At 47.3% G+C, this 20382-nt stretch overlaps 3 protein-coding genes across 9 annotated transcripts; 1 reads left to right on the forward strand and 2 right to left on the reverse strand.

Annotated features, from left to right (window-relative positions):
• Nucleotides 1-1221: 1221 nt before the first annotated feature.
• Nucleotides 1222-3262, reverse strand: prr13 (proline rich 13). Of its 2 annotated transcripts, none has more exons than XM_084705950.1 (4): nt 3157-3262; nt 2815-2868; nt 2223-2677; nt 1222-1494 (listed from the first exon to the last, which is right to left on the reverse strand). In XM_084705950.1, the coding sequence occupies exons 2-4, from the start codon at nt 2828-2830 to the stop codon at nt 1456-1458; spliced, it is 510 nt and encodes a 169-aa protein (XP_084562076.1). In that variant the 5' UTR covers nt 2831-2868; nt 3157-3262; the 3' UTR covers nt 1222-1455. The 2 variants fall into 2 exon arrangements, with proteins under 2 accessions (XP_084562076.1, XP_084562075.1); XM_084705949.1 differs by having other exon boundaries at nt 2223-2692; nt 3157-3261.
• A 1625-nt stretch (nt 3263-4887) lies between these two features.
• Nucleotides 4888-14049, reverse strand: LOC146272303 (bone morphogenetic protein receptor type-2-like). 2 transcript variants are annotated; one of them, XM_084705931.1, is made up of 11 exons: nt 13906-14048; nt 12801-12995; nt 12051-12221; nt 10690-10785; nt 9627-9736; nt 9326-9544; nt 8913-9027; nt 8547-8773; nt 7658-7811; nt 6365-6501; nt 4888-5150 (listed from the first exon to the last, which is right to left on the reverse strand). In XM_084705931.1, exons 1-11 carry the CDS (start codon nt 13928-13930, stop codon nt 5046-5048), a joined length of 1554 nt encoding a protein of 517 aa, XP_084562057.1. In that variant the 5' UTR covers nt 13931-14048; the 3' UTR covers nt 4888-5045. The 2 variants fall into 2 exon arrangements, with proteins under 2 accessions (XP_084562057.1, XP_084562058.1); XM_084705932.1 differs by lacking the exon at nt 10690-10785 and having other exon boundaries at nt 13906-14049.
• A 38-nt stretch (nt 14050-14087) lies between these two features.
• Nucleotides 14088-19698, forward strand: LOC146272304 (cell division cycle-associated protein 7-like). Of its 5 annotated transcripts, none has more exons than XM_084705938.1 (9): nt 14088-14220; nt 14974-15099; nt 15428-15748; nt 15861-15953; nt 17199-17345; nt 17433-17576; nt 17811-17960; nt 19002-19138; nt 19413-19698. In XM_084705938.1, exons 2-9 carry the CDS (start codon nt 14989-14991, stop codon nt 19453-19455), a joined length of 1146 nt encoding a protein of 381 aa, XP_084562064.1. In that variant the 5' UTR covers nt 14088-14220; nt 14974-14988; the 3' UTR covers nt 19456-19698. The 5 variants fall into 5 exon arrangements, with proteins under 5 accessions (XP_084562064.1, XP_084562063.1, XP_084562066.1 ...); XM_084705937.1 differs by lacking the exon at nt 14088-14220 and adding an exon at nt 14607-14746 and having other exon boundaries at nt 19002-19157; XM_084705940.1 differs by lacking the exon at nt 14088-14220 and adding an exon at nt 14607-14746 and having other exon boundaries at nt 19058-19157.
• The last annotated feature ends 684 nt before the right edge of the window (nt 19699-20382 follow it).

Genomic DNA, 20382 nt, shown 5'->3' on the forward strand with positions numbered 1-20382 from the left:
TGTCTGAATAGTGATCCAGATCTCAGTGGAAGGTTATGTAAGGATGTAGTCATCAGGCTCAATGTCTCCCTGTAACAGCCTCCCCCTCCCTCCCTTTTTCCTCCCTCACTTCCCTCTTTTCTTCCTTTCCCTCCTCTTCCCTCTTCCATAGCTCCCCTCTTCTCTTGTCCCCGTCTCCCCTGCCCAGAAAGCTAGAAATGAGAGCATTGGGTTCTGTCTGCACATGGAGATGTTCCATGTCAGTGATACTATTATTGTTATACCGTGCCTGGTATCTGAGATGTAGTTATTTTGAAGTTGTTGTTGTTGCTCTGTGCCTGGTAAATACGTTCGCCTGCCTCGAACCACTGTTAAAACTGAGCTCCTCTGATCCCTGACGTTGTGCTGTGTTTTCTAGAAGCACTTTTTTCTGCTCCACAGCGGAATCTAACAAAGTAATGCTGGTCACCTGTGCTGGTCACCTGTGCTGGTCACCTGGCTAGATCACCTGTCTCTCCACCCTCCATGTCTCCACCCTCCATGTCTCCACCCTCCATGTGTCCTGTGACTCTCCCCCACCCCATCCTTTTCTTTACCTCTCCACCCCCCTCCTCCTTTCCACACCTCTTCCTCTTCACCTCATTAAAACAAGAATGTCTTAAAATAGGTTGCAGAATAATTTACTCACTCAAATTTCATGGATCAATTCCTTTAAAACGTGATAGGAAACAGACTTTATGATTTGACTTGTGAAATTGAATCACAGTTCTTTAACTGCAGTTATGTTTTTAAAAAAATTGTATTGCGATCAGAATGTCGGTATGGCTAGCTAGCTAGCTAGCTGGTTATGCATGAAATGTTGCCAAGTTTTTGACCTCATGGCATTTTCAGTAGCTAAATAGTGAGCTGTACCAGTTATTAATGTGCTTACAAAGCTGTCGTGTTGGTCAGAGGGCACTTGCCTTGGCACTGGACTTTTCCTGCCAACATTGTAAACACAACTTCCTACATTAGAATGTTGGGATGTCAGGATGTTGGGTGAGTGTACAAACACCCTAACATCCCGCCTCACCCCTGCCTCCCCTGCAGAGAGAACACAGCCTGTCATGCTGGGATCTTTGCGAGATGCATTTGACCACCAGCAGAGGGCACCATACTGTCAAACTTCACAAATTCACCACATGCTTGAACATCTTATGAACCTTCATTTTGAGATGCACAAACACAAAATAAAAGTATTAATTTCATTAAAATATTGCTTTTAATCAATTACAGGTTTATTACATAGAATGAAAGCTCATGATATGCTTGATTTTTGTACATGGCCCGTTAAAAATTATTTACAGGACGCACAAATACTTTGAATCAAGATAAAAAATATACCGTTATTATACACTGTTATGTTTGTTGTTAAACCATGGGTGGTTGTATTTGGTTTATTTTCATAACACGGCAGGTTTCTGAACGCTTCAGAGGTCAGTCTGAGCTGCTGCTGCTGCTGCTGCTGCTGGAAGACTGCAGGGGAGAGAACTCAGAGTTACTGTTCTAGAACCTAGAGTTACTGTTCTAGAACCTAGAGTTACTGTTGTGTTACCCAGAGTTACTGTTCTAGAACCCAGAGTTACTGTTCTAGAACCTAGAGTTACTGTTGTGTTACCCAGAGTTACTGTTCTAGAACCCAGAGTTACTGTTCTAGAACCTAGAGTTACTGTTGTGTTACCCAGAGTTACTGTTCTAGAACCTAGAGTTACTGTTCTAGAACCTAGAGTTACTGTTGTGTTATACAGAGTTACTGTTCTAGAACCTAGAGGTACTGTTCTAGAACCTAGTCTTACTGTTGTGTTACCCAGAGTTACTGTTCTAGAACCTAGAGTTACTGTTCTAGAACCTAGTCTTACTGTTGTGTTACCCAGAGTTACTGTTCTAGAACCTAGTCTTACTGTTCTAGAACCTAGTCTTACTGTTCTAGAACCCATAGTTACAGTTCTTGAACCCAGAGTTACTGTCGTAGAACCTAGAGTAAATTCCACTCCAGAACACATTTAGAACTCTAGAATCTAGAGCTGTGTTAAGACGAAGGAGAATTACTACACAACACATACTGAATGCAAACTCATCCGTCATGTGACTTGGGGGTGTTAACCCAGTTTGAGTAGCATGATAATAGAAGGAATGTTATCATCCACTGTTCTCAAAGTCCGCCGCCCCTCCCTGTGCGTGGGCTCCCGGACCCTCCCACTCACCTTCCCATGGTGGCCGTGCTTCTTGTGAGCTTTCTTAGCTTTCTTCATCTTCTTCATCTTTTTGTGACCTTTGTGACCGGCGAGTCCCATGCCCATCCCAGCCACCCCCCCCGGTCCGTGGTGATGGTGTGAGCCAGGGTGGACACCCCCGGGGTAAGGTCCAGGGTGGACCCCCCCAGGGTAAGGTCCAGGGTGGACCCCCCCAGGGTATGCACCAGGATGGACCCCCCCAGGAGGAACTCCAGGGTAACACCCAGGGCCAGTGGGGTACGGCTGGCCTCCGGGGGCTCCGTAGGGCATGGTCCCTGGAGCCATGGGTGGGGGCATGTGGGGGTTCATGCCTGGAGGGTAGGCTGGGTTGGAGCCTGGAGCATATGGGCCTTGGCCAGGGGGGAAGGCTGGGTTGGAGCCGGGAGCATATGGGCCTTGGCCAGGGGGGAAGGCTGGGTTGGAGCCTGGAGCATACGGGCCTTGATGAAATAACACAGTTTGCCTGACAGTAAATCTTCAAATACAACGTAATTACACTTATATTAATAAATTGTCATATTAATTACACTAATATTGTATTATTCATAGTGGCATGCAGTACCTTGATTTGGCCACATTATGTCTATCTGAAACTGACGCACTGTCAGATGATATCCTGTAGAGAAAGAAAGAAGAAAACTGTCATACATAGTTGTTACTCGGATTAGTCAATTAACTATCTATCAATGTTTACAAACAGATCTTGACTAGAAATGCAAAGACAGCACGAAACATTTAGTGGGTTATAGGAATACACCTGCGTTGTCCACCCCACCCACAACGCGTTATTTCCATAACTATCTAAGCTTACATAGACTTAAACAATTACATAAACAATCCGGCGACAGCAACACGAAGTATTTTTAGAGCAAACTCTATTCTTCAATTTATCGCTCGACCATACCTGCGTTATGAAGTCTTGACTATGACTTCGCGTCTTTCTAGGGAAGTTTGTATGAATTCTGATCGGGACTGTTTCTCTTCCGGATGCTAACTGCGTAATGTAAACAAGCCCCGCCTATCGATAAAATCCAAATTCTTCCACTTAACAGAAGATTCAGGTTATCTGCATTCATCTATGCGCAACAACAGCCAAACTGCTCTCAACGCGTGCTGCTGTGCGAGATATTCAAAGTGACATAAAACTAGAAGAGATCTTGTTGTTAATGCAATATATAGTCAGAGATGGCAAAAGTACACACATCCTTCACTCAAGTAGAAGTACAGATACTCGTGTTTAAAAAGACTGGTAAAAGTTGGAGTACTGACTGCACTTTTTCACTTAAGTTAAAGTAATGAAGTGTGGGCTCTGACATTACTACTCGGCTTACCTGTGTCAGTGTCACGATGGTAACTGGACCTCACATAATTTTAATTCATTAGTACAAAAAGACACTATAGACACTTCACCAAGAATATTTTTGGACCGTCAATTTCAAACACATGGCCATGGGTGATCAGCAATGTCTATCTATTTTCAGTCTTGTCGACATCGTTAACTCCTTGTCTCATCAATAACGTACCTTTTTTGTGAAAGGAAGAGGAGAGAAGGAAAGCAGAGCAGAGTACAGTACAGTTGAGTCCGCATCAAGTACTCATCAATGATGCAAACATTTCTTTAGAACCTTTTTTAGATTATTTTTTTCAACCTTTCAAAGCCTTTTCGAAACTTTTTTTTTTTTTTTTTTATCAACCATTTGAAAACTTTTCTCAGTGAAAGGGGATGAGATGAAGAGAGAATAGAGAAGCCTAAAACAGAGTAGAGTAAAGCAGAGCAGAGTACTATAGAGTATAATAGAGTCCTCATCAAGTAGGCTACTCATCAATGATGCAAACTTTTCTTGAAAAACCTTTTGGGAAAAAAAATCTTGTTGCTTTCTGACTCGCTCCATAGTAGCTTAGTTTATTTTGTGACTAAATACAGATTAAAACTCAACTAAAAACTAAAATAAACGAGCCTGGCTTGAAAATGTTAGAGGTTGAAAGTACAGATATTTGTGTAAAAAAAATAAAGAGTGAAAGTAAAAAGTTTTCAGAAAAATACACAGTGAAGTAAAGTACTGATAAAATAAAAATCTGCTGAAGTACCGTAACAAAGATTTGTTCTTTGTTATTTACCATCTCTGTATATAGTAGGAGTCACAACTCAAATATACATTTATTGCAGACACTGCACTGTCCTATACATTTCTGATTTACTTGATGTGGATTTTTGTGACATGTCATGTTAAATAAAAAAGTGTACTCAGCAAATGTACTGCTTGGTCAATGTACCAGTTTTCCTAGATATAGTCTTCATTATGCATGACGTCAAAATGAAAAATATAGAAAGTAAAAATATCTTAATAAAAAAAGTCACAAAAATGTAGTGCTTAATAGCAAAAGTTAAAAATATGTAGATGAACCAACGGCAAAATAACATTTACAAAAAAACAAAAACTCTAACTAATTAGCATGCATAAATGGATCAGTGTCAAAGTGAACAATTCAAGGGACTAGACCAAGCTTGAGCTGAAGCAGAGGAGCCGTAAGGGTGGGGGGAGGGGAGAGGAATGGAGATGAGGATGATTCTAGGGGCCCTGGTCAGACAGGGTGGGGGGGGGGGGGTGTGGCCTGGTTAGACAGGGTGGGGGGAGGGGGGGGCCCTGGTCAGACAGGGGGCCCAGCAGAACCCCATTCTTTAATGTATGGTTTTGATTTTGGGGCCCAGAGTACAAATGAGCCAGGGGGCCCAGAGTCCCTGGCAACGCCCCTGTAGAAGAGGAACTCCTTGAGTAGACGTGAGGAGCCGTGTCAGGCTTGGAGGGCGAGGAGCCTGTCCAGGACACACTGAGACGTTAGTCTGGCATCTGCGTCGTGATCCCAGCAGTCTGTCACAATCTCCTCAAGTGTAAACACCTGAAACAGATCAAAATTCAAAAAAAGATTAATCAGATTAAAGTTTTTTTGGGTTAAATACGCAGCGAGGCTGAATGCAGCGGCACGCAGTGAAGCCAGGGTACCTGGAAGGCCTGCCCCCAGTGTGTGCATGAGTATAGCACCACGCGGTGAAGCTGAGTATAGAACCATGCAGTGAAGCTGAGTATAGCACCATGCAGTGAAGCTGAGTATAGCACCACGCGGTGAAGCTGAGTATAGAACCATGCAGTGAAGCTGAGTATAGCACCATGCAGTGAAGCTGAGTATAGCACCACGCGGTGAAGCTGAGTATAGAACCATGCAGTGAAGCTGAGTATAGCACCATACAGTGAAGCTGAGTATAGCACCACGCAGTGAAGCTGAGTATAGCACCATGCAGTGAAGCTGAGTATAGCACCACGCAGTGAAGCTGAGTATAGCACCATGCAGTGAAGCTGAGTATAGCACCACGCAGTGAAGCTGAGTATAGCACCATGCAGTGAAGCTGAGTATAGCACCATGCAGTGAAGCTGAGTATAGCACCACGCAGTGAAGCTGAGTATAGCACCATGCAGTGAAGCTGAGTATAGCACCACGCAGTGAAGTTGAGTATAGCACCACGCAGTGAATCTGAGTATAGCACCATACAGTGAAGCTGAGTATAGCACCATGCAGTGAAGCTGAGTATAGCACCACGCAGTGAAGCTGAGTATAGCACCATGCAGTGAAGCTGAGTATAGCACCATGCAGTGAAGTTGAGTATAGCACCACGCAGTGAAGCTGAGTATAGCACCACGCTGTGAAGTTGAGTATAGTACCACGCAGTGAAGCTGAGTATAGCACCATGCAGTGAAGCTGAGTATAGCACCATGCAGTGAAGCTGAGTATAGCACCATGCAGTGAAGCTGAGTATAGCACCATGCAGTGAAGCTGAGTATAGCACCACGCAGTGAAGCTGAGTATAGCACCATGCAGTGAAGTTGAGTATAGTACCACGCAGTGAAGCTGAGTATGGCACCATGCATTGAAGCTGAGTATAGCACCATGCAGTGAAGCTGAGTATAGCACCATGCAGTGAAGTTGAGTATAGTACCACGCAGTGAAGCTGAGTATGGCACCATGCAGTGAAGCTGAGTATAGCACCATGCAGTAAAGCTGAGTACAGCACCATGCAGTGAAGCTGAGTATAGCACCACGCTGTGAAGCCAGGGTACCTGGAAGGCCTGCTCCCACTGGTTGGGTATCGCAGGTCTCTGTCTCCTCTCAGCCACATGCAGGCAGAGGAGCTCCAGCGAGGGACAGACCCCCAGCTCGGTCTCATAGGGCAGGGCATGCTCCGGCACAACGCTGCCTAGGGGGATAAAACAAGCAGCCCACAGTCAAACACTCAATGACAAAGGCTGACTGGAATCTCACCCCTCTAACATACAAGCCAGCAAGAGACAAAAGCCTACCTATGTAGAGAGTAGAGCAGAGAGAGAGAGCAGCTACCAGTGTAGAGGGTAGAGCAGAGAGAGCAGCTATCAGTGTAGAGAGTAGAGCAGAGAGAGAGCAGCCTACCAGTGTAGAGAGTAGAGCAGAGAGAGAGCAGCTACCAGTGTAGAAAGTAGAGCAGAGAGAGCAGCTACCAGTGTAGAGAGTAGAGCAGAGAGAGCAGCTACCAGTGTAGAGAGTAGAGCAGAGAGAGCAGCTACCAGTGTAGAAGGTAGAGAGTAGAGCAGAGAGAGCAGCCTACCAGTGTAGGGAGTAGAGCAGAGAGAGAGAGCAGCTACCAGTGTAGAAGGTAGAGCAGAGAGAGCAGCTACCAGTGTAGAGTAGAACAGAGAGAGAGAGCAGCTACCAGTGTAGAGAGTAGAGCAGAGAGAGAGAGCAGCTACCAGTGTAGAAGGTAGAGCAGAGAGAGCAGCTACCAGTGTAGAGAGTAGAGCAGAGAGAGCAGCTATCAGTGTAGAGTAGAGCAGAGAGATAGAGCAGCTACCAGTGTAGAGAGTAGAGCAGAGAGAGCAGCTACCAGTGTAGAGAGTAGAGCAGAGAGAGAGCAGCTACCAGTCTAGAGAGTAGAGCAGAGAGAGAGAGAGCAGCTACCAGTGTAGAGAGTAGAGCAGAGAGAGAGCAGCTACCAGTCTAGAGAGTAGAGCAGAGAGAGAGCAGCTACCAGTGTAGAGAGTAGAGCAGAGAGAGAGAGCAGCTACCAGTCTAGAGAGTAGAGCAGAGAGAGAGCAGCTACCAGTGTAGAAGGTAGAGCTGAGAGAGAGCAGCTACCAGTGTAGAGAGTAGAGCAGAGAGAGAGAAGCTACCAGTGTAGAGAGTAGAGCAGAGAGAGAGCAGCTACCAGTGTAGAAAGTAGAGCAGAGAGAGAGAGCAGCTACCAGTATAGTGGGTAGAGCAGAGAGAGCAGCTACCAGTCTGGAGAGTAGAGCAGAGAGAGAGCAGCTACCAGTATAGTGGGTAGAGCAGAGAGAGCAGCTACCAGTGTAGAAGGTAGAGCAGAGAGAGAGAGCAGCTACCAGTGTAGAAGGTAGAGCAGCGAGTCCAGATCTCCCAGAGCAGCAGGCCCAGAGCATACACGTCTCCCTGAATCATCCACTTGCTGTTCCGAAGGTTCACGCTGCCTTCCAGCACCTCAGGAGACATGTAGATCAGAGTGCCTACCAGGCTGCCCTGCCCAGGGAGACACCAGAGCACAGCACAGATACCTCTGTTAATCACAGCACAGATACCTCTGTTAATCACAGCACAGATACCTCTGGTGTTAAACACAGCACACACACACAGAACAGACACATAGTAGCATCATATTATCTCTGTTCTCCTCTCCCCTTTCCTACTATCTCCTTTCCTGTCCTTTCACTTCACGAGTGGAAAAAAAAGCTTTGAAAGGAAAGATGAGGATACTTTATTGTACTCTGCTGTACTCTGCTCTAGGCTTCTCTGTTCTCCTCTCCCCTCTCCTTTCACTTCACTTGACGTGTGGATATTTTTTTTTAAAGGTTGAAAAAAATATTTTCAAACAAATATTGTTGAAAACATATTTTCAAACTAATATTGTTGAAAAAATATTTTCAAACAAATATATTTGAAAAAATGTATTTTCCAAATGTTTTTTTTTTTCAAATACATTATTTATTTATTTTACTTTTAGAAGAAAAAAAAATTAGAAAAAAATGTGTAGAATTCTTTTTTTTAATATATATATATATATATATATATCTGTAACAAATATTTGTAAAGAAATATTCTTAAAAAAATATTTTCGAAAAAAGGTTTTAGAAAAAAGATGTGTGAAAAAGATTTTCAAAAAATATTGGTGAAAAAAGATTTTCAAAAAATATTGGTGAAAAAAGATTTTCAAAAAATATTGGTGAAAAAAGATTTTTTCTGAAAGGTGAGTCTCACCTGGGTTAGGGTTCCACTGTTGCCCTGCCCTGCCCGTGGGGCCCCCTGCCTGGTTCCTGGGCTCCCCTGCCTGGTTCCTGGGCTCCCCTGCCTGGTTCCTGGGCCCCCCTGGGCGGTGTACAGGATGGAGGAGCAGCTGAAGTCAGAGATGGCGCAGGTCCTGTCTGATCTCACCAGAACGTTCCTGCTACTCAAGTCTCTATGGGCCACAGCGGGTTTATACAGGCCTGGAACACACACACACACACACAGCGGGTTTATACAGGCCTGGAACACACACACACGTCGGGTTTATCGACAAAGGGTCATAAGATTGGGATATGACCGTACCATGTCTATGGAGATCAGAGGGGGATATGACCGTACCGTGTCTAGAGAATTCAGAGTGCAGGAAGGCCAGCCCATCTGCCAGAGTCCGAGCCAGGCGGAGGGAAGACGGCCAATCACAGGAGTTCTTGGTCAGGAAGAGATGGAGTGAACCCTGGAACAGCAATTACAGCCTAACTATCGAGATTCTTAGAAACGGAAGAAAATAGAAAAAAGTGTACTCAACTATAAAACTCTCGAATATAAGTAACGACTCCAACGAAAGTTGGTTGAGAAACGTTCTGCTTTTTATCCAGAAAAAACACATCGCATTGCCCCCATTCACTTGTGTTTGTTTACAGGCCAGTCTTGACCTCTCCAACATGGCGGCAGAGTTTGATTCAAAGGCCAATGTGGCATCTATGTATACAAGCCTGGTGTGACTCAGAGAACATCAAGGTCATGTGACTCACATACGCCGCCAGCTCCAGCACCAGCACCATCTCTCTGCCCTCCAGCCTCCCGGCGCCCAGGAAGTCCGCTATCCCAGCATGCACCAGGAGGGGCAACTTGTATACCTCTCGCTCTGTGGTAAAGCTGTGTTCGTTTCCCGCAAGATACACCTTCACTGCCAACATCTCCCCCTTCTGGAAACCACGCCACACTGTTGCAAAGTGCCCCGTTCCAATCACCTGCAACATGATACATGACAGACCATCTGAATAATAACTTTATCAATTAATCAATTTTGGTGAGGTCCAGACCAGAGCTTACCTCATGTAACTCCATGCTGGTGAGGTCTAGATCAGGTCTTTCCACCATGTTGGTGAGGTCCAGACTAGGGCTGGTTGGCTTGTGACCGTGCTGAGAGGGAAGCAGGGTATCTGGGAGTTGAATACAGAGACATCAGTTTATCACAGCTGATGTGCAGACTAGGCGTGAGAGTCCGAGCAGGGGGCCTTACAGACTCTTCTGAATGTTGTTCTTTGAAAGTTCTCACATGAGTAGGAGGGGGGAGTGGAGAGTGAGGAGAAGCTGGACAAAAGGGAGTGAGATGTTTGAGATGAAAGCCAAGGCCAGTCCATATCAGGGGAGATAGACTGACGGAGGGCGGAGGAGGAGGAAAAGAATGAAGAAGAATACAACTGGTCGTATTAAAAGGAAGGTCAAATGTTATCTCCGAACAGAAATAAGAAGAGAGGGTTGAGGAGTGTTGTGGGACAGGAAGACAGGGTTGAGGAGTGTTGAAGGGACAGGAAGACAGGGTTGAAGAGTGTTGAAGGGACAGGAAGACAGGGTTGGGGAGTGTTGTGGGACAGGAAGACAGGGTTGAGGAGTGTTGAGGGACAGGAAGACAGGGTTGGGGAGTGTTGAGGGACAGGAAGACAGGGTTGAGGAGTGTTGAGGGACAGGGAGACAGGGTTGGGGAGTGTTGAGGGACAGGAAGACAGGGTTGAGGAGTGTTGAGGGACAGGAAGACAGGGTTGGGGAGTGTTGAGGGACAGGAAGACAGGGTTGAGGAGTGTTGAGGGACAGGGAGACAGGGTTGGGGAGTGTTGAGGGACAGGGAGACAGGGTTGGGGAGTGTTGAGGGACAGGAAGACAGGGTTGAGGAGTGTTGAGGGACAGGGAGACAGGGTTGGGGAGTGTTGAGGGACAGGAAGACAGGGTTGGGGAGTGTTGAGGGACAGGAAGACAGGGTTGGGGAGTGTTGAGGGACAGGAAGACAGGGTTGGGGAACACACAGCTGCCTCTTAGCTTCCAGGAATGGGGAACAGCAAATAGCAGCGTCTCAACTGCAAGGCAACAATAACGTCTCCAGTACAGTATCATTTACCTTTGCAGCGTCTCCACTTGACAGCTGTGAAGAGCGTGACTAAGAAACACAAGCATCCTATACCCAGCAGAATGCTGACAGCCACCATTCCACTACCTGCGCGCACACACACACACACACACACACACACACACACACACAGGGTCAACATCGGAATCCAGCTCAGTGGTAGAGCATGGGGATGGGTATAGCTCAGTGGTAGAGCATGGGGATGGGTATAGCTCAGTGGTAGAGCATGGAGATGGGTATAGCTCAGGGGTAGAACATGGGGATGGGTATAGCTCAGTGGTAGAGCATGGGGATGGGTATAGCTTAGTGGTAGAGCATGGAGATGGGTTTAGCTCAGTGGTAGAGCATGGAGATGGGTAAAGCTCAGGGGTAGAGCATGGGGATGGGTATAGCTCAGTGGTAGAACATGGGGATGGGTGTATCTCAGTGGTACAGCATGGGGATGGGTATAGCTCAGTGGTAGAGCATGGGGATGGGTATAGCTCAGTGGTAGAGCATGGGGATGGGTATAGCTCAGTGGTAGAACATGGGGATGGGTATAGCTCAGTGGTAGAGCATGGGGATGGGTATAGCTCAGTGGTAGAACATGGGGATGGGTGTATCTCAGTGGTAGAGCATGGGGATGGGTATAGCTCAGTGGTAGAGCATGGGGATGGGTATAGCTCAGTGGTAGAGCATGGGGATGGATATAGCTCAGTGGTAGAGCATGGGGATGGGTATAGCTCAGGGGTAGAACATGGGGATGGGTATAGCTCAGTGGTAGATCATGGGGATGGGTATAGCTCAGTGGTAGAACATGGGGATGGGTATAGCTCAGTGGTAGAGCATGGGGATGGGTATAGCTCAGTGGTAGAACATGGGGATGGGTATAGCTCAGTGGTAGAGCATGGGGATGGGTATAGCTCAGTGGTAGAGCATGGAGATGGGTATAGCTCAGTGGTAGAGCATGGGGATGGGTATAGCTCAGTGGTAGAACATGGGGATGGGTATAGCTCAGTGGTAGAGCATGGGGATGGGTATAGCTCAGTGGTAGAGCATGGGGATGGGTGTATCTCAGTGGTAGAGCATGGAGATGGGTATAGCTCAGTGGTAGAGCATGGGGATGGGTGTATCTCAGTGGTAGAGCATGGAGATGGGTAAAGCTCAGGGGTAGAGCATGGGGATGGGTATAGCTCAGGGGTAGAGCATGGGGATGGGTATAGCTCAGGGGTAGGGGATGGGTATAGAGAGAGGGATGGGGAGTGGAAAGAAGAGAGAGGGGGGAGTGTGAGGAGGGAGGGAACTTCAGAACAGGAGGGAGAAAGGGAGTGGATGCAGGACAAAGCACCAGGTCAGGTTTCTACCTTCCATACCTACTAGGCTGCCGGGGCAGAGGGGACTCGCTGTCTCCTGCTCAAGGCTCCAGGTGATGTTGTCGAAGGCGTTGCAGAGGTCTGAGCTGCACACACATCTGACCAGCTCATCGTGCTGTCCGGTTATGGAGCAGGTGGGGAGGGGACAAGGCAGGTCCATGAGACTGCAGCCTGAGACACACACACATCCATGGACACAAACACACACACGCACATAAAGAAATTCAGATTTGACATTAGGACGTTAGGACATACTTGAATTCAAAGCGACTCTGTGTCCCATGTCTGTACCCTCCCCCTCCTCTACATGTCTGTACCCTCCCCCTCCCCCTCCTCTACATGTCTGTACCCTCCCCCTCCCCCTCCTCTACATGTCTGTACCTCAGGTCTGTACCCTCCCCCTCATGTCTGTACCCTCCCCCTCCCCCTCCTCTACATGTCTGTACCCTCCCCCTCCCCCTCCTCTACATGTCTGTACCTCAGGTCTGTACCCTCCCCCTCCCCCTCATGTCTGTACCCTCCCCCTCCCCCTCCTCTACATGTCTGTACCCTCCCCCTCCCCCTCCCCCTCCTCTACATGTCTGTACATCAGGTCTGTACCCTCCCCCTCCCCCTCCTCTACAGGTCTGTACCTCAGGTCTGTACCCTCCCCATCCCCCTCCTCTACATGTCTGTACCTCAGGTCTGTACCCTCCCCCTCCCCCTCCTCTACATGTCTGTACCTCAGGTCTGTACCCTCCCCCTCCTCACCGAGGTAGTCCTGGACATGGTGTCCTCCCTGCAGCTTCAGGTAGGCCACGCAGCAGTCTGTGTCGGCGCAGAGCTGCTCGGAGCCGCTCACGTTGCCGCGCTCCTTCATCAGCAGGTTCTGAGGGTCAGACACTTCAAACACACACCTCCGGCCCTGAGCCTCCAGCAGCCAGCACACGGACACACACAGGCAGCCTACACACACACGCGCGCAGGGACACACACAGGAACAGACACACACACAGGAACAGACACACACAGGAACAGACACACACACAGGAACAGACACACACACACACATAGGCACGCACACACACACACAAAGGGACACACACACGCAGGGACACACACAGGAACAGACACACACACACACATAGGCACGCACACACACCAAGGGACACAAACACAGACCGAGGCAGGGACACGCATGCAGGGATAGACACACACACCAAGGGACATACACAGACAGAAACACAATGACAAACGATCACATAGACATGAGTCACATAGACATGTACATGCCTAATGTAGCCAAACTGATACGCTATGTATGCAGGTATATAAACACCATACACATATGCTCTTAGATAAATAATCTATTGTGAACATAATGTTACCCATACCTTTACCCTAGTGAGAAACACTTGTTTTAAATACTTTTTTTAAACAACAAACATTGTATTCATTCAGTAGATTACAAGGATCAGAAGTGCGTGGTTTGAAGTGTATTTCGGTAGTCAGAGTCAAGGAGCAGTGTGTTGAACAGACACATTGTGTGACTAAACCTCAGCTACCAGACACAGTGTACCTGTTATAATATCGACAATATCATATAGTACAGTGCAGCAAAAACACTAGAAAAGTTTTGATGTATCAAAATGTTTTATAAACATTTTTGAAAAGCAGTCAAGTGAACGTCAAGTTATCTGCGCGTGTGAACGTCGCATGACGCCAGGATACGACCTACACTCTTCTCATACCTCTTTCTTATCTTGAACATCACACGGATTATTCCAAAGTCAAACCCATATCAACACACCTTTATTGTGCCAATCAATAAAACACTGCAGCCGTCAGAAAGAAAAAGAAAGAAAATGACACTCACCCAGGACTCCAGAAGTCAGTTGCATGGTTATGAGAGTGTGTGTGCAGTGAGCTGCCAGCCTGGGACAGTCGTAGCGGTGGAACACACAGTTCCTCCCTCCCCTCCGCACCTGCGCGCCCACACTCCCTCATCAACGGGACCTGATAAAACACAAGGACACCAAGGACGCACGTTCTCTTTAGAAACGACATGCTGAAGGAATTTGGGGAATTTATTTGGACCGTTCGTTAGTTGCATTAATTGAAATCAAGGAATGTGCACAGCAGCAACAATAAATGCAGACATTTTAACGAAGAATATAGCTTTTGCAGCCAGGTAGGTGGGATAACGGGTATGTTTAAACTGAAGTTCTTCCATAATAAAAATCCAACCTTAAAGATACGTATTTTAAATACTCACTTGGAGATGCCAAAAAGAAGGCAGATGCCAAAAACGAAGTTACAAACCTCGAGGCTACAGCTTAAATAAACTGAAAAAAGCTTAGATGGAGAACTATAATTTTTTTGTTTGTTTTTTGTTTGTTGATTATTATTTTAAAACGATGGATGGCAATATATGATGAGTTATAATATAACCACTCATCAATCTTGTCATATGTTCTGGCTCCCAATGAGCTTGTGAAAAATGGGGGGGAAAGTTGTTGATTGACGTTGGAAAATGTTACCGACCCCTGTTGATGACAGGCCAAACTTTTTCACGTGCTCTTCACGTGATTGTCTTCTTCGACCTGCTTATCAGATAATTGGACATTTAGGGTTAAATAGGCGGGACTTAACAAACAACCGTTTTTGAATCCCAGGTTGCACCCACGGCTGTGACTGACTGACTGAAGATGGAGAATGTAACGACACTCATACTTTACTTGACCAATATTAGCGTTATTTCTGAATAACATGTTCATTCGCGTAACGAGAAGAATCAAACCAGTTCATATGCGTAACGAGATTAATCAAACGTGTTCACAGGGCTCTCAAAAAACTTTGGCGTGAGATTATCATAGACCTCAGCGTGATCATGGTCGTATCAGCCTAAAATATGTCTCTGTTGTGTTGTCATCATCCCCCGCAGATCGGTGCTCTGGGTATGAACTCACTCGCCAGACGTGTTGCTGACATCTTTGATGAAGAGTCAGAAAACGATCAGACGTTTCATGGATTCTCCGACAGTGAGATAAGTGATCTTTTGGACATCAAGGTGCGACCTTGTTTATAGGCAATATCGGACTGGCCTGAGTTTGTCAGTTCTGTAACTATATTCCATAAGCAAGCTGATCACAAACATTAACTCTGAAGCTATATTAACGGTTCGACGTTTATCTGTTGAATACCCAAGGCCATTACAGACGATGTATTTGATTTGACAAGGATTATTAACTTTAGTTGATTTGAGTGAACTCTTCCTTTACCTGACCCGTGTGTTGTTATTGCCTGGTGGCAGAGATGTGGTAAATACAGACAGTTCCTTGAATTTGCCCTTCTGATCCATGTTCTAAATGCACTATTCGTGTGTCTGTATAATGTAGCTCGTGCATCAGACGTCCGACAGTGGCGATGGCGTCTCTGTGACCAGGACACCTGTCCCTCCTCGCTTTCAACTGAGGGTCAGCCTGCGCTCCCAACAAGGCGCTCTCCTCTCCAGTGAGGAGGAGGAGGAGAGGAAAGTTGAAGAGAAGAAAGAGAGGAACGTTAAGGAGGAAAAGAAAGAGTGTCAAGTTAAGGAGGAAATGGAGGACGTGAAGTTGGTGATGACTGCAGCTTTTGGTTCTGGGTCTGATTCTGAGGTGGAGGAACCCAAGTCGTTCCTTGACAAGCGGGCTCAGAACATCAAAGCCAACAAAGCTATGGTGAATAGAACCAGCCGTGAGCCCTGACCCCTGATCTACCACACCTAAACATGGCTGCCCTTCATTAGAGGGCTATGGATCGATGATAGGTTGTCTAATGTGTGTGTGTCAGTTGGCCAGGCTGATGGCTGACCTGCAGCAGATGCCTGGAGGGGAACGGCTGCTGAAGAAACAGGGAGCCAAGCGGCTCAAAGAGAAGACTTCTGTGAGTCTGTTTCTGTTCAGAGCAGGACTGGGCCACTGAGTCATGTCTATCCATCCATCTGTCTATCTATCAATCTGTCTATTGTGGTGGAATTTCTATGATCGAGGTCAGAAGAATGTCTTTCTGTTTATTCTTGAAATCAAGGAGGAGCAGTATCATGATCCGGATCATAAATGATGTCTGGAGTAGAAGGGCTGTCTAAAGGTGTCATGATCTGAACACTCTTATACAGTAATTCCAGACAGTTACATCATTAGTTCAATAGTTCACATCCATCAAAAGAGGAATTCTTCAATAAACAGAAAGTAAAAAGGGAAATAGGTTTCCGAACTGAATACAGATGCTCAATTTTAAAAACATAGCTTGAGACAAGAGAGGAAAACTTGTCAGTAAAAATCCCTGGAGTATGGGCAATACAACCAGGGTTAAAAAGTCAAATTTTTTAGACATTTGTCAGCAAACGGAAACTTAAGCAATACTGTCTTAGGCCAAAAGGTTATGCTAGTTTTACAGAAGTTAAAACCTCAGCAATAATTGTTCTAGGCCAAATAATTTTTTAGACATCTTAAAGAATAGTAATTTTCTATTACACTATCAATCCATCTGTCTATTCATCCATCTGTCTCTCTCTCCCTCTCTGTCTGCCTGTCTCTCCCTCCCTGTATCTGTCTGTCTCTGTCTCTCACCCTGTCTGTCTGTCTCTCTGTCTCTCTCTGTCTGTCTGTCTGTCTCTGTCTGTCTGTCTCTCTCACCCTGTCTGTGTCTGTCTCCCTGTCTGTCTGTCTGTCTGTCTCTGTCTGTCTCTCTCTCTCACCCTGTCTCCCTGTCTCTGTCTGTCTGTCTCCCTCCCTCCCTCCCTCCCTGTCTGTCTGTCTCTGTCTGTCTCTCTCTCTCACCCTGTCTGTCTCTCTCACCCTGTCTCCCTGTCTCTGTCTGTCTGTCTGTCTGTCTCCCTGTCTGTCTCTGTCTCTCTCTCTCACCCTGTCTGTCTCTCTCACCCTGTCTCCCTGTCTCTGTCTGTCTCCCTGTCTGTCTGTCTGTCTCTGTCTGTCTCTCTCTCTCACCCTGTCTGTCTCTCTCACCCTGTCTCCCTCCCTGTCTCTCTCTCTCACCCTGTCTCTCTGTCTGTCTGTCTCCCTCCCTGTCTCCCTCCCTCCCTGTCTCCCTCCCTCCCTGTCTCCCTCCCTCCCTGTCTCCCTCCCTGTCTCCCTCCCTGTCTCCCTCCCTGTCTCCCTCCCTGTGTAGCGGCCCCCCTGGTCGGGCCAGGCTGGAGGAGGCTCCAGGAGAAACCCTGAGAGGACGTCCAGGAGGAGGACCCGCTCCATGGGGCCGGGCGACGACTCTGTTGCCCCTCCAGAGCTGGAGCTCAGCTTGGAGGACGAGCTGCTGGAGGTGTGTGTGTGTGTGTGTGTGTGTGTGTGTGTGTGTGTGTGTGTGGAGGGTTTCCTGGAATACCTCACGCCCACTTCCTGCGCCCAGGTCCGGGGAGCATCTCGTCGCCGTGGCAACCCGCGGCCGTACCAGGGCAAGGCCCACGTGGGGCGGCCGGTGGAGGAGGTGACGGAGGAGGAGCTGGAGCTGGTGGCCGACAGTTTGACGGAGAAGGTTTACAGCAGCTCCACGGTATGTGGACACTCTGCACACCTCCACGCTTTCTGGGTACCTCAGGAGCTGCTGGGCAGTTCAGAGTGGGGATAGGTCAAGCTCAGAGACGTTGTCTGCTGATGTAAAGATCACAGGTTCAAATCCCCTCACACTGGTTAAAAGCACCCGCTAAATGAACTACTAATACTAGTACTACTACTTGTACAACTAAGACTAATACTAGTACTACTAATACTGCCCCCCCCCCCGCAGGGCACGACGTGTCACCAGTGTCGTCAGAAGACGGTGGACACCAAGACGAGCTGCCGCAGTGAGGCGTGTCGAGGGCTCCAGGGTCAGTTCTGCGGCCCCTGCCTGAGGAACCGCTACGGGGAAAACGTCAAAACGGCTCTGCTGGACCCGGTGAGAACCCTGCCAGGGTTACGCCTGGGGAACGTCGGCCAGGGGGGCATCGCTGTCTCTTGTGTATGTGTGTTTACTCTTTCTCTCGTAACGTGAAATTATATAATCTTTTTTTTTTTATTTTTTTTTTTTTTTTAAACATGTTGGCCACATTTTCTGTTTCAATTGGCTATACACACACACACACACACACACACTTTGAGACACCTCCGTTCCCTGTGTGTATCCGAGGATCTGTTGTACCCTGTGCTGTGGGTCTTACCAGACAGAGTGCCCTGTCCACAGCTGCTCTCCAGTCACATCCCAGATCACCAACACAACCTTCACTGTTACGGTGACACACACACACTCTCTCACACACATTCACATACTCGCACACTTTCACTCACGCACACCCTTCGGAAGTCTCTCTCAAGGTTAAGGAGCAGCCTTTCAACATGTGCTTGATAACGCTGTAACATGAAGGAACAACAATGGAACCACAACGTTCTTTAACTGTTTCACAGCTTGTCCTCAGGTATGTCGAGGTACACTGTGGCAGTCAAGACAGATGAGGGTGTGGTATCTGTGTAGGCTAATGAAGGTGTGGTATCTGTGTAGGCTAATGAAGGTGTGGTATCTGTGCAGGCTAATGAAGGTGTGGTATCTGTGTAGGCTAATGAAGGTGTGGGATCTGTGTAGGCTAATGAAGGTGTGGTATCTGTGTAGGCTAATGAAGGTGTGGTATCTGTGTAGGCTAATGAAGGTGTGGGATCTGTGTAGGCTAATGAAGGTGTGGTATCTGCGTAGGCTAATGAAGGTGTGGTATCTGCGTAGGCTAATGAAGGTGTGGTATCTGTGTAGGCTAATGAAGGTGTGGTATCTGTGTAGGCTAATGAAGGTGTGGTATCTGTGCAGGCTAATGAAGGTGTGGTATCTGTGCAGGCTAATGAAGGTGTGGTATCTGTGTAGGCTAATGAAGGTGTGGTATCTGTGTAGGCTAATTAGGCTAATGAAGGTGTGGTATCTGTGTAGGCTAATGAAGGTGTGGTATCTGTGCAGATGTGGACCTGCCCTCCGTGTCGAGGGATCTGTAACTGCAGCTTCTGTCGTCTTAGAGACGGACGCTGTCCTACCGGCATCCTGCTCCCCCTGGCCCAGTACCACGGCTTCTCTGACGTCCACTCCTACCTCAGCAGGTCAGTCCTACCTCAGCAGGTCAGCTCCATGCTCCTGGAGCCAGACTGGTTATCAGGACATTATCCAGCTGTCTGGTAGGCCCTGCAGGGTTGACGCCTGTCTGAGGGCAATCAAACACACAGGTCTTTAGTAGAACATTTCATGTGTGTGTGGTTAAATAAAATATGAAATGTTACAATTTACCATATGGAAGTTATTTTGTCTTCAGCTGCTCCTTCTGAAACAATGGTTGTGAGTTATTAAATAACAGTCCTCCTCCTTGTTCTCCTGTAGTCTTCGTGACAAGCTGAAGACTGTGGAGGAAGAGGGTGTGTGATCAACACGGCACAGATGACGACCTGGAAACTACCGGATGATGTAAACTGGGGTCGCCAGTAGAGGGGGCTGTTGATCATAGTTGCTGAACAGCCACTGGGGTTGGTTTTAGAGGCATGTTCTGTCATGAAAAGGCAGGCTAATTGAATGTTTTGTTCGATTTCTGTTTCTTTGGTTGTTAAGTTTGTATTGACAATTGTTATTGTATTACTTGCTGTGTAATTAATAAAACTATTTCACTACAGATAGTTCATCTTTGAAACTGTTTGGTCAAAGTACTTTGACTAACTTCATAATATCTGATGAACAGAACACAACAGGAAGAGAGAACTGATGGTACTAGACAGGAGGGTGATGGTACTAGACAGGAGGGTGATGGTACTAGACAGGAGGGTGATGGTACTAGACAGGAGGGTGATGGTACTAGACAGGAGGGTGATGGTACTAGACAGGAGGGTGATGGTACTAGACAGCAGTGATGGTACTAGACAGGAGGGTGATGGTACTAGACAGCAGTGATGGTACTAGACAGCAGGGTGATGGTACTAGACAGGAGGGTGATGGTACTAGACAGCAGGGTGATGGTACTAGACAGGAGGGTGATGGTACTAGACAGCAGGGTGATGGTACTAGACAGGAGGGTGATGGTACTAGACAGGAGGGTGATGGTACTAGACAGGAGGGTGATGGTACTAGACAGGAGGGTGATGGTACTAGACAGCAGGGTGATGGTACTAGACAGCAGGGTGGTGGTACTAGACAGCAGGGTGATGGTACTAGACAGGAGGGTGATGGTACTAGACAGGAGGGTGATGGTACTAGACAGCAGGGTGGTGGTACTACACAGCAGGGTGATGGTACTAGACAGGAGGGTGATGGTACTAGACAGCAGGGTGATGGTACTAGACAGGAGGGTGATGGTACTAGA

The sequence above is a fragment of the Hypomesus nipponensis genome, chromosome 9, assembly GCF_054491055.1.
Source record: "Hypomesus nipponensis isolate SF chromosome 9, ASM5449105v1, whole genome shotgun sequence".
NCBI lineage: Eukaryota > Metazoa > Chordata > Actinopteri > Osmeriformes > Osmeridae > Hypomesus > Hypomesus nipponensis.

Excerpts from the sequence above, each read along its gene's own strand:
- prr13 (XM_084705949.1), bottom strand. Across the intron at positions 1,495-2,222 it reads AGCACGGCCACCATGGGAAG|TCTTCCAGCAGCAGCAGCAG; the intron begins GTGAGTGGGAGG and ends TCTCCCCTGCAG.
- LOC146272304 (XM_084705936.1), top strand. Across the intron at positions 17,961-19,001 it reads AAACGGCTCTGCTGGACCCG|ATGTGGACCTGCCCTCCGTG; the intron begins GTGAGAACCCTG and ends GTATCTGTGCAG. Across the intron at positions 19,139-19,412 it reads GTCCACTCCTACCTCAGCAG|TCTTCGTGACAAGCTGAAGA; the intron begins GTCAGTCCTACC and ends GTTCTCCTGTAG.
- LOC146272303 (XM_084705931.1), bottom strand. The coding sequence starts at position 13,930 with ATGCAACTGACTTCTGGAGTCCTGG. Across the intron at positions 9,028-9,325 it reads TGCTGGAGCTGGCGGCGTAT|GGTTCACTCCATCTCTTCCT; the intron begins GTGAGTCACATG and ends TTGCTGTTCCAG. Across the intron at positions 6,502-7,657 it reads CTGCTCTACCTTCTACACTG|GCAGCGTTGTGCCGGAGCAT; the intron begins GTAGCTGCTCTC and ends TTATCCCCCTAG.